Consider the following 13478-nt stretch of genomic DNA (forward strand, 5'->3'; position numbering starts at 1 on the left):
ATTGAACTACCTATATTCTTCCCAAATCCTGATTCAGTGGCAGACAGAGCAGTACACACACTAGATGTTAAAAGGGCTCTCCTGTATTACATAGACAGGAATAAAGATTTCAGGAAAACTAAACAACTGTTCGTTGCCTTCTCTCCACAGCACAAGGGCAACCCAATCTCTAAATCCGGTATAGCCAGATGGATTGTTAAGTGCATCCAGATCTGTTATCAAAAGGCTAAACGCACGTTAACAGTTCCCCCAAGAGCGCATTCCACACGCAAGTTGGGGGCATCCATGGCTTTCCTAGGTAACATTCCTCTAGAGGACATCTGTAGAGCATCCACATGGACCACCATACACACATTCACCAAACACTACTGCGTGGATGTACACTCAAAACAGCAAGCTGCTGTAGGTTAGGCTGTTCTCAGAACTCTTTTTCAGACTTCTGCAGCTGGCACGGGCAACCGCCGCTAAGGAGGGTACTACTATTTATTCTATGCATAGATATAAATTCAGCAGCCCACAAGCCTCGAACGAAATATGCCACTTACCAGTATGCATCTGTTCTTGGCATGTAGAGCTGCTGACATTTATATCGCCCGCCCACCTCCCCGGTGCCTGTCGCAGCTGTAGCACTCAGAATTATTCTCATGCATGGTCATCACTTACTATATCACACTCCATCTCTGCCACAATGGCGAAAAACAATCTGAGCATGGAGGGGATGCCCATGCGCACTGTAGTCCAGGTGAGGAGCCACCTATCTCGTGATACTTCGAAGACTCTTCCAGGACAACAATGTGCAATCATCCGGACCCAACACTAGGCGGCGATCTATGCATAGATATAAATGTCAGCAGCCCTACATGCCAAGAACAGATGCATACTGGTAAGTAGCATATTCCTTTCCATGGTCTTTACCTAGTAGTCTGAAGAAAACAGTGATATCTGCTACATTGGGAAACTGTTTAGTGTTACACTCCGTTTGGGGCGTGCGTTATATGAACATGGCCATTACTTTTCTTATAATACAAACTGTAAAGAAGAGGTATAACCTTCAACAGTTCCTGTCATTGGATGTTCAAGAAGGCAGAGGAACCAGCAGACTTGGTACACTTCTAGATTCCTAACCTTTTGTCAAATTAGATATTTGTATTAACTAATGCAGTAGCCAGTAGGAGGCCAGGAAGCTCCAAAATAATAACCACTACATTACATGAGCTGCAGCACTGTTCAGATTTTAAGATAGTGACTAGTTTGGAAATGAGTATGCCAGTTTTAAGTGTGCGCACTGGCAAGCCTCAACCCTAACAATCACAACTTGGTATGCAGCGTTTTATAGTAACTCAAAACGACACCTCTCGCTGGTCTTATGTAGCAGCTTATGAATTGTTCTCACCAGGGAAAGCTCAAGAAGCTATGGTTAAAGGAACAGCCAGTTTAAATCGAACTGCCTTGTTAAAATCATTTGTAGAGTTCGAATTGTATTACTTTGTGCATTTTTAAATTCCACAACGAGGGAATGTAGGAATTTACAGAAAGAAGAGCTACATCCTGTCTTTATGGCGAGCAAGAAAAATGCAAGTCTCCTCGGTGCAGAGGAGGTCGGGGTGATTAATGATACTAAGAATGATCACACTGGATGCACAAGAGGTTACGGTGATTAATTGTGCTAAGAATGGACATTTATGTAGCCTACATCGCATTACTAAAACAAAAGCTATCAAGCACTAAACTAATTTCATCAGACTAATGAAAGTTAGTTACCTTGTGTGATTTAAACTTATGCACTCCATTTTAACTTGCTGGTTTTGCAGTAGATTAAAAACTGATCTATTTTGCCAGGATTGAAACTTGGCTACCTCAGAGGTGCTACCATTATTGGATGCTGAGACTTGCTGGATACTGAGGGTGCTAGAGCCTGCTCAACTATCTTAACAGCTGATACAAAACAAGCACACAGTAACAAGCTGGGTCACGGTAACAATATTAGATAGACATCATTGAGTAAATTCAGTACCTGATTTACATCACTAGTTAGTGAATCTGATGGACACTTTTTTTTTGTATTCAAGTCATTTTTATTTGAAAAATAGAAGGAAAACAAGACAATACAGTAAGGTGCAATAAAATACATTAAAAGACAATAAATGCAATTCACCCAATACAAGACACTAATTATGATAAAAACAAAGCAATAGTAAACAGAAAAGAACGTAAAAACATGTGGTGATCAATACATATACGGTTGCATAATCATCGTATATCTCTGCCTAGGATCTCGTCTCGGTGGCATCTGAGTCCGACTCACGGTACAGGGCATTCGTCAGGGACATGGGCTTGCAGCGTTCGTGGGTTGCCTTTACCTACATAGCCTACGAAGGGTCAAATGAAAAGGAGCAAGCATCAAGGGCATTCCACAATTTTTTGTGAGAGACACGCCCTGGAGATGAGTGTAGGGCTGGATTATCGGCCCCTCTCAAGAAGGACAACCAGTCTTGCCACATTTTGAATGACACTTCAGAGGCGTTTTTCCACTTGCATAACACAACTTTGCATGCCAGAGTGAGTAGAAGATCAAGGAGCTGGCGATCAACCGCATTAGACAAGTTCGGGTCCAGTACTCCCAGCAGAACATAGACAAACTCCCTCACAGGTTTGATACAGAAAATATGTTCACTGCAGTCAAAAATTCTATCCCAATATTTCTTCAAGGAGGGGCAATTAAATATCATGTGGGCCAAGTCCCCATCTCCTGCATCACAATTCCAGCACTTGGGGCTATCCCTTCGATGAAGCCTAAAGAGCTTCTCTGGTGTCCAATAAGTTCTGTTGATTAACGTGAGTTTAGGTTGAGATAATATAGGAGAGACCTTATTCCTAAATGCAGTAGTATGTATTATATCCCAGTCGAAAGTCATACCCGTTGTGTTGGACTCTGCTTCCCATCTCATCTCATTTCGTCTGTGTGTTTTCTGAGGAAGGGGGAGGAGCATTTTGTAGCCCTTCGAGACAAAATGACCTGCCTTATTGATACGTGGGATAGAACTCCAGAGCCATGGTACAGAGGGTGTCAAGGAGCGAGCAGACAGAAGTGTTTTTAGTTTCAGGAAGTCGTAAAAGTCTATTGGTGCGAGGGCGTATGTGGCAGGGAGTGAAGAGAATGGTAGAGGGTCATTTCCTTTGATCGCTTACCATATTGATACCTTTAGCGGACCAGTGTTTCCACTGAAGGGGTACCCCGTTGATTTTTAGTGATGGGTTATGCCAAAGAAAGTGGACTTTTTGAGCTTTAGACCCTTGTGGTTCGACTGATCGAGTCTCAGGAGCGCCCTTCTTGTGTTTAGCAAGATATACTTTGAATGTGGTAGGTGCGCGAGGTCCATGGTGAGTAGGGCTGGGAGTGGAATAGTGCCCATGATGGCTTTTTCGATATCCACCCATAGTGGGGTATATTCTGATTCCTTGCTTAGCCACTGGACGCCCTGTTTGCATAGGAACGCTGTTTGGTAGTGTCTGAAGTTTGGGAGACCCAGGCTGCCTTTTTCTTTAGCTAGCTGTAGCTTTTTCATTGATATCCTGGGCTTCTTCCCTTGCCACAGAAACGCACCAAACAGGTTCTCTACTTTATGTATAAAATCGTCAGAGAGGTTCATTGGTAGCATACTTGCCAAGTAATTTACCAGAGGTGTTACCATCATCTTCAGGGTCTCAGCTCTACCCCACCAAGATAAGTATTTAGGAGGCCAGCCATCAAGTAGTTTGTTTATTTTAGTCAGAAGTATATTCTCATTAATTCGTGCCGTGAAATTAGGTCGCTGTCAAAGTCTAAGCCCAAATATTTAAAGCAGCCTGGCTGCCACGTTAATCCAGAATCTCCTATGATATCTCTACTCCCTATATTATTGAGTAGTTTGACTTCTGTCTTGTCTTTTTTTAGTTTATAGCCGGATACCTTCGAGAACTCCTCGATAGTAGTGAGGAGGGCCGTTATAGCCTCATCCGCCTTCTCTGAGACAACCAGTACCTCATCCGCATATGCCGTTAATTTTATAATACATTCATTGAAAGGAATTCCTGATATGTTTTTGTTGTGTCTAATATGATATAGGAATGGTTCGATAGCCAATAAGAACAGTGACTGGGAAAGGGGGCATCCCTGCCTCGTTCCTTGATGTAGACGGAACAGTGACGAGAATGACCCTCCTGCTCTGACTCTCGCTACAGGGCAGAAATAGAGAGACATGATCATCCTTATAAGTGATGATCCCAGGGTAAATTTATTTAATACAGCCTCTAAGTATGCCCAATCTACTTTATCGAATGCTTTTTCAGCATCTAGTGTTATTGCTGCTGAAGGGGTGAGTAAGAGCTTCGCTTTTTCTAGCATGTGTGCCAGAGTCCTGGTGTTGTCGCTGGACAGCCTGTTCTTCAGAAACCCCGCTTGGGATGGGTGAATGAGTTTTGGTAGGATTTTCTGGAGGCGTGCCGCTAGAATGGAGGCAAAGAGCTTACAGTCAAGATTAATGAGTGAAATAGGCCTATAGTTCTTGGGTAGTGTAGGGTCTTTTCCTTCTTTCGGAAGGACCGCAATGATAGCTTCTGATAGTGTGCCTTTCGTTTCTCCTGTCTCACTGATCTCCTCGAACATGTGAAGGAGTGGTTTGTGACTACCAGGGAGAAGCATTTATAAAATCTTGCGGAGAATCCATCGGGACCGGGGGCTTTTCTGCATTTTAGTGATTTTATGGCATTCTGAACTTCCAGGGACGTAATTGGACTGTTTATGTCTGCCTGTTCTTCCAAGGAGAGACGGAAACCTGCATTCCCCCAAATAGTCTTTGATCTTGTCGACTTCTACGTCTGTGTTCCTGGCATAGAGTTGTTCATAGAAATCTTTAAAAAGTTCTGCGATTTTTGTCGGGTCGGATTGAGCTACACCAAGCTGGTCAACGATCGAGTTTATCGTGTTTTTCTGTATTTTGAATTTAAGGTAGGCTGCTAGGCTGATGGACACTTTTTGCAGATTGCGTAGGTTTTCAATATCCCCCAGTGGCCACGCTGGATTCCGAAAACTGTTCCTTCAGCAGTAGCTCTCCAGCAACTCCTGGTGGTGTCACATACATCCAATCATGGTTTTGTTCCCATAGAATGTGATGAAAGTGACCTGTATTTGATGCTGCCTCGTGTGCTGTCCTCAGTTTCTGTTTCACGCTTTATTTAAACGGGCTAGAGCTCTTCATATTTCACAAATCTTTCGAGTGTCTATGACTGTATTTATTACATTAAATGCCTCCTCCTGAGGTCTCAGGGGCTAAACCTTGCCAGCCATTTATAAGAGTATGAATTTGCTTATTTCTGATATTTCTATATGATGTCTAGTGCATGTTCACAAACCTTTAGCCTATGATTCATGCTCTTCCCCAAAAAAGTGTAACAAACACCTTTGAGAGAACAATGTTCCCTTAACTGCTTTGGGGCTCAGTGGTGCCATTACCAGACACAATTTGGTTCTTGAGAAATGTAAAGCTGAGTTTGTGGCTCCATCTGCTCTCCCATCACTGATTGATTGATCCCTCTTGTCTAATTCCCAAGGTAAGGCATATCCTGTGGGCTAAGCACTTCTGGCCACTCCAGCGACCCTGACTCCACTGCATCACAGGTTTCTGCCTTGGTGATGATTGAGCATGGAACTGCTGGTGAAGGTGCCAGTCCAATTATCATCTGCTGATTACGACATATGCACAGATGCATGGCTCGCGATCCGTTATCAATGCTGTCTTAGCCCTCAAAAACTACAGGAATGATTGGGTGGTTAAAGAAAATGTAAAAGCTTCCTTCAAGGATTCACCTCTTGCTGAGCTTGTTCTTTTAGCGCAGATATTCACTAGAATGGAAGAGCTCTTTGGCTTGGATTCAGACGCCCTGAATACTTTTGGTGTACGGTGCAACATTATTCGAAGGCTGATGCCCTCCTTACCACATTTTGACCTTTAAAACGCTAGTGAACTTGATACTTCCCCAGAAGGTGATGTACCCTATCCTGTGAGCCCTCTTTAAGAAGAAGTTTGCTCATTTATGTCTGCTGTTTGTAAAACAATGGATGCCCTTGAATTACCTTTTACGTCTCAGGAGTCAAAATTAATCATCTTTGCAAAAAACCTACAGTTGCCAATGGTGCACAATAAAGAGCAGTAGCAGTGTATAGATGGGTCGCACATCAAAGATTGTAAATATGTACAGGGCTGGCAAGTACAGATACTAATTTATACTTAACTAGCAGCCCGTCCCGACGTTGTCCGGGTATGAATTGCTGCCGGCCAGTAGTATACTGTTTTGTAGGATTTCGTTTTGATAGCATTTCTTATCTGTGACAGGCCTGTGAAACGCTCCGATTCACGGTGCACTGCTAATGCACTTAAGAGTGCGCATTCAGTAGTGTGTGAACTCGAGTTTCGCTACTTTATTTTTCCTTGCAATATTATATAGCGCGAACTCGACAACATGGCATGAGCACAATTTACATTACAGAAGAACACATTCATTTGTGGTAGGCACGGGGACACAAAGCGATTTGCCTGGAAACACAGGATGTTGAGCTGATGCCGAGATTCGAACGTAGCTCCCCAGCTCTAAAGTTCGCAATTCTAGAACTTGTGGCGGGAGGTGTGTCTAAAAGTGTATGTCGGTGCTGACCATCAATGAGAGAGACCTTAGTATTTTTCAAATCGGTGGTGAAAAAAATATGAGTATGTTGCTGGAGATGTGGGCCGCCGTGCCACCAATGTACTTACCGGGGGAGGGTAAACACCCATTATTCCGCAACTTTCTTTCCGCATACCATCACTCCGCATACTTTCATTACGAAAGTACCATGACTCCGCAATGCCATTATAACGCATGGCATTACATTTTATATGCTTTACCACGCATACATTTACAACGAAATTCGTTGTAAATGCATGAATGGTAAAAGCATAGTTTTTTTTAATGTTTGGATAAGGTAAGTATGGCTTTAGGGGTATATGTTTTGGGGTGTTTGGGTATTTTAAGGGTTCAGATATAGTTTTGGGTTATGGGGTACAGGGGTAGTTATAGAGTTTAGGGATAGGTATGGGTTTTGGGGTACAGGGGTATTTTCAGGGTTCAGGGCTAGGTTTGGGGTTTGGGGTATAGGGGTATTTTTAGGGTTCAGGGGTAGGTTTGGGGTTTGGGGTACAGGGGTATTTTAAGGGCCCAGGGCTAGGTTTGGGTTTTGGGGTACAGGGGTATTTTTAGGGTTCAGGTCTAGGTTTGGGTTTTGGGGTACAGTGGTATTTTTAGGGTTCAGGGGTAGGTTTGGGTTTTGGGGTACAGCGGTATTTTTAGGGTTCAGGGGTAGGTTTGGGGGACGGGTATTTTAAGGGTTCAGGGCTAGGTTTGGGTTTTGGGTACATGGGTATTTTAGGGTTCAGGGGTAGGTTTGGGTTTTGGGGTACAGGGGTATTTTTAGGTTTCAGGGCTAGCTTTGGGTTTTGGGGTACAGGGATACTTTGAGGGTTATGGGGTAGGTTTGGGTTTTGAGGTACAGGGGTATTTTTAGGGTTTAGGGCTAGGTTTGGGTTTTGGGGTACAGGGGTATTTTTAGGGTTTAGGGATAGGTTTGGGTTTTGGGGTACAGGGTATATTTATAGGGTTAAGATAGGTTAGTGTTTAAGGGTGTTGGGGTATTTTAAGGAGTAAGGGTGGGTTATGATTATGGGGTGCAGGGGTATTAAAGGGAGCAGGGTGGACACACGGAGCTGGAATGTACAGAACCTGGGAAGAAAAAACAATGAAATAATGGGCACAACGCTCGCTTTTTTTTCCGTAATCCAGCGACATGCCCACAGCACACGATATGAGACATGGCATGAAGGGCGGAACGTACCACATGCCCCCAACGTTTGTCCGACCCCAGCACAACGCAGACACGCGCACAAGGGACTACTTTGCTGGCACGGTTCTTTTATCTTTTAAATGTATTTGGTGGGCGTCTGCATAGCCTATGTCCTTCTGCTGCAACTGCCCTTTCCAACGCTGTATTGGGTGTTGTGATTGGTGCTGTGGTTCCTGAGATTACCCGCCTCAAAGGTTTGGGCTCTCTCTTTATTATATTAGTATAGATGGATGAAGAACAACAAAGTAAATTGCGGTGCCACTTGGGATAACTAGCACCCCACTACCTTGGGTGCAAAGAAACACAGGGACCTAGAAAGGTACCCGTGAGCTGAAATGTGGCAAAGTGAACCCCAGCACTCCTAAAATTTGAATTACAAATGTGTGACCGTAATAATTTAATACCAATATGGCAAAGGAAAACACCAGAGATGTATTAATACAAAGTTTCCTCAGTTTATTCCATACACAAAATTTGACACATGAGCTAAAAGCATCTCCATTTCAATTTATAACATGACTAAATGCACTCCAATTTTATAATGGGTACAGATGGCCTACTTCAGGTAGATACGCACCCAATAACAGAACTTTTAAAAAGGTGAGTACACCTGTAGGCCTCACTCCAGTGACACAAGGTACAAAGAACCTGTTCACTACTACTGATCACTACAGAGTATGCTACAACCACCACGCTTGTGCTGCTTAACTCTAATGAAGGCTGTAGCCTTCCATCATTAAGAGGGCAGTGCTTTGTTCAGCATTCCCAGTCCAACAAGATTAGCATTAGGGATCCAGACTGGAGTAGAGTTGGTCACTCAGGGAGGGGTGCACTTCTTTTTCCACGCAGGAGTTTTCCATCCCAACAACAGCCTTCTCCAGAAAGTTTGGTGGTTCAGGAACTTATATCCATGGGCTGCAAGTCTTTTCCTTGGGAATTCTGGCTGCACATACTGTGAAAGCAATGTACATCCTCAGACTGTACATCCATGCATTGTGGAAAATCTCAAAATTGTCTGATTAGCCTTTCAGATCACATTTGCGAACTAGCGAGTGCTGATCTGGACGCCTCTTAGCAGATTCTTAAATGGTGCGAAGGCTCTGCTGACACTGTGACCTGTTTTTTTTACTGTGGTGGTGGTGGCCTTTCCCAGGCAGTCCTACATACCATGTTTTTGTGGGTCAGTTGAGGTTTTAATGGAACTTGAGTGCTATGGCGCGCTCTGTAGCATTAGCCTCCTCAACCAGGAAGTTCCACCTGCAATACCGTTGCTTCTGCAGCTGCACTGTAGGCAGGCTTTCTTTGACTATGTTGACTGTATGAGATCTGAGCAGATAAATTACTCCTCTTCGTAGGTTTCACAGGGGCTAAAAAAGGCAGAGTGGTGGTGACCTGTTGTACTATTTCATCTTACACATCTGCATTAAAAGACAAGGTATTTAAAATTTGTTAACAGTGTATCAGTGCCATGCCGACTTTTACTGCACTTACCAGGGGCATCTTGGTGGCTAATATTTGCTGAAAAGCCACTCCTCACTACAAATGCTTGCTGAACACTAGTGTCAGTTTACTCGTGTGGCGTGATGCATATATCTCAAGGTTTATGGTACGGGATCGTCTTTAATAAACTGGTACTATTCAGCCCTGACACCCCCTGGTTACTGCTTGAGGACTTACTCATATGGTGAGGAATCTGTGTGAAGAAGTATCGATCAGAAGAAACAGTTACTTAGCTATGGTGACAATATTTCTGGTGGATGTTGGATCTCGTGTTGATTAATAACCTCACTTCCACCGATCCTTCGGATATTGTGCTGTTAATAACAAAGTTCCAAGGTATGTTACTATTGCTATGCCAATGATGTTATCTGCTATCATTAAGATATATTTGGTCGTCTGTGTAGGCCTCTCTTGGGTGTGTAAAAATGTAAGGACACTAGCTTGCCAGGCGGCACCATGTATAGGTCACTATGATGACACCCGGGCCGATGGAGCCACGATTGAAGTTGTGTAATGAGACCTGGTGGCACTAGGGGTATACTCCTGAGGTTAAAAGTGTTCCGGATCCTTTCGGGTGCCTGGGAGATATTCATAAGGTGAAGAACTTGTGCAAGGATACATAACACACTATAAATATTGGAACCAAAAATAGGAAACCTTTTCTTATCACATCAAAGATGAGTACACCGCAAATGTTTCAACAACAAATCAATAAAAGCTACAATCAACAGACGAAGTAATAGTTTATAAAAATGCATGTATAATTGTGTTAATTTACATATGTAAGGAAAGAGGAGTTGGCCTCACGGCTAGGGCGGTCGACCTCGAATCTGGGGAGCTGGGTAAGAGTCTCGGCAATGACGCTGAACATCCTGTGATTCTGGGCAAATCACGTAATCTTCCCGTGCCTAACAACAACAAAAAAGATGAATGTGTCCTCGTGTAATGCAACTGGTGCTATGTAAAGCGCTCTGATACCCGATTCGGGTCAAGTTTGCGCTATGTAAAACTCTGTAGATTAAATTTAAATGCTTGCTTTATAATTGTACAGATTGCTTTGCACTGTTGCTAATGGTACCTTACATACAATCTGTACAATTATGTGAATCCCCTACCTAAATTCATACATACGTTAATCAGCAACATTATTGTGTTATTTTAGCTCTGCACGCAGTCCTTATTGTTTGTCTGATGTCTTGGAAAATCCTAATAGTCTTACCAAACGACAACTCACTTAGTCGATTATTGTTTTTCCAGGTTACTATCTTGGAAGAACAGGTGAGAGCCCTGAATGAGCGCTTGTATCCCCCAGAAAATGAGGAACCTCAACAAAATGGAGAGGTGTCTACTGCAGATGTTGCACAGCTTCAGACAGAAAATCGGGATTTGGAGCTGCAATTATCAGAGAAGAACAAAGTGAGAAACCATTTATTGATCTTTGAGCCTTAAAGTTCACGTTCCTTGACGGCAATTAACTGTTCTGTTTCTTTACATTTTCGTGCCATTTTTGAACAGTGATTGGCCTTTATATTCGAAAGCAGTTGGTTCCATTGTCCTTGGTTAATACAATAATGTATTTATGATTACTACCAGTGACCTGCTTTTTGCTTCATTTGTATTTAGTACAGGCCTTGGAGGGTTAGTAGTTTATTCCTAATTTTATGTTGCTAGTTTGTAAGCGATGTAGGCCACTCGTGACTTATTAATTCATCCTGATCATCCAATATTTGAAAGTATCACACCCAGGCGCAGGCTTTATTTTATTTATTTATTTATTTTGAAGGTTTTATATTGCGCTAGCAAGAAAAACAACAATAGCAATGAATGGAACGAATTATACTGGCGGTCAGACAAAAATACAAGGAACCATTAAGAGTACATAGTGTGAAGGGTGCATAAAAGATAAACCGAACCAATTGAAAGAACCAGTAAGTTGTTACAAATCGTATTTTTATAGTATGCCAAGGAGGGCTCAGTGGACAAAGTAGGGAGTCGGTGGGTATAGTTAGGGGGAGGGGGTGTGGAGGGTGTCAGGAGGGGGGGTGAGAGTGCGAGGGGAAGGCGGAGTTGCCTAAGGGGGGAAGGAGGAAAATAGTCAGAAAGGAGATCAGGGATTTAGTTTACCCAGAATTTTGTAAGAAAGTGAATTTTAAGGTTTCTTTTGAAGCTGGCATAGGAGGGGTTGCATCGAAGGTTTTTGGGGAGGGTATTCCCGATGGTTGGGGCCTTGCCAGAGAAGGAGTGAGATTTCGAGGCGTTTTGTTTTTTAGCAGGGGGGGGTATGAGTAGAAGAGTGTTGGTGCTTCTCAGTGTTCGGGCACAGCCAGCTTTTTTAAGTTTAGTTGAGAGGTAGGATGGGGTCTTCTGGTAAAGGGCTTTGTGTGTAATACAGGCAATTTTATAGGAGGATCTGCCTACGATGGGGAGCCATTTGAGGGTCTTGAGGACAGGGGAGATGCGGTCAAAACGTTTACAGTTCCTTTTTTAGTCTAGCTACGAGGTTGAGGACGGATTTAATGGGGGCAAGGTGGATTTTGGGCGTACCAGAGAGAAGGGCATTTCCGTAGTCGATTTTGGATAGGACCAGAGATTGGATAATTAATTTGAAGTCTTCAGCTGGAATAAAGGGTTAGAGTTTTTTGAGATGCGTGATAAGTGCACTTTTTGCTGAGTTCTTTACATGGGAGTTAAGTGTGAGATTATTAGTGACGGTGATGCCGAGTGATTTGACAGATTCGGCGAGGGAGAGAGAGCAGTTTAGGGCGTTAAGGTCAGCGATCCATGTTTGAATGGGGGAGAGGGTTGTTTTTGGGAGAGAAGAGGATGATCTCAGTTTTGTTAGGGTTGAGTTTAAGACGGTTGTTGTGGAACCAGGTTTGGATCTTGGTTAGTGCAGAGTTAAGGTGCAGGATATCGGCATGGGATTTTATTTTATAGTACAGTTGGGTGTCATCAGCGTACAGGTGATAGTTGATTTTTGCTTGTTTAAGTATAAGGTTAAGGGGTTCCATAAAGAGGTTGAAAAGGGCAGGAGAGAGGATGGATCCTTGAGGGACACCTCGGGAGACAGAGGTTGGTCTGGAGAGGCAGTTTTGAATTTTGATTTGTTGGCTTCTATAGGAAGTAGGAGGTGAACCAGTTAAGGACAGTGCCATTGAGACCGAAGCGATCTTTGAGTGTATTGAGTAAGGTTGGGTGGTAAACTGTGTCAAATGCAGAGGTGAGGTCAAGGTGGATGAGTAGGTAGGTCTCGCCCTTGTCCAGGGCTAAGTGAATATCATCGACTATGTTGAGCAGTGCAGTTTCAGTGCTGCAACCTTTGCGGAAGCCAGATTGAAGGGGGTCTAAAAGGTTGAATGTGCCAATGTGTTTGTCCAGTCGGAGAAGGGTGCATTTTTCGAGGGTTTTGGAGAGGAGGGGGAGGTTGGAGATAGGGCGGAGGTTGTTAGGGCCATTGGGGTCAGCCTTGGGATTTTTGGGGATGGGAGTGATTTGTCCAAGTTGAAGGGATCATTTCCTTTACAACTGGTTAAGCTTTCTCCAAGCTTTTTTTGATGCTTGATAGGAAGAAGACTGTAGATGACAGGTGGTAGAAACTTGCGGGTAGTGTACACCATTGCCTGATATGATAGTTGTTTGTGAGGAGAGTTCCAAGATTTTGCTCCTGGTGCCACGAGAGGGGATGCTACAATTTGTCTGTCACATTCTTCTGTTAAATCAGTAGAATTTTATGAGGGTTTCAAAAGCTGATTATTGTACTGGGTTTGATGTGAGAAATGTGGTGTAGTTGCACACAAAATCGCTATTTGCTTCATAATAAGACACTGCAGGTCTTTATAGTGAAGGATGATGTGGTGTCTGGACAGTTATTAATTTTTCAAATTTTCAACACAGAGTGTATTCCTAAGTCAGGATATTAGAAATTGTTCATTCTGTTTTTTATGGGAATTCTCTACTGGAAAATTCTCTTGTTAGTTTCTTATGTTTTAGCGGACCCCTATGTAATGACACAGTCAACCCAAAAACACAAAGAAATTCTACCTGGAAAGTCCTGTGTTTTAGAAGC

General features: G+C 43.2%; 1 protein-coding gene across 5 annotated transcripts in view; it reads left to right on the forward strand.

The window, feature by feature from the left end:
* Nucleotides 1-13478, forward strand: part of GOLGA1 (golgin A1) — a 413603-nt gene that overhangs the window by 315442 nt on the left and 84683 nt on the right. For all 5 annotated transcript variants that reach the window (XM_078641823.1, XM_078641827.1, XM_078641825.1 and 2 more), the window contains one exon: nt 10670-10828. In XM_078641823.1, coding sequence (XP_078497949.1) covers nt 10670-10828 — 159 coding nt within the window. The remainder of the gene's footprint in view (nt 1-10669; nt 10829-13478) is intronic.

Source organism: Lissotriton helveticus, chromosome 5_1 (genome assembly GCF_964261635.1).
Source record: "Lissotriton helveticus chromosome 5_1, aLisHel1.1, whole genome shotgun sequence".
In the NCBI taxonomy this organism is placed as follows: Eukaryota; Metazoa; Chordata; class Amphibia; order Caudata; family Salamandridae; genus Lissotriton; species Lissotriton helveticus.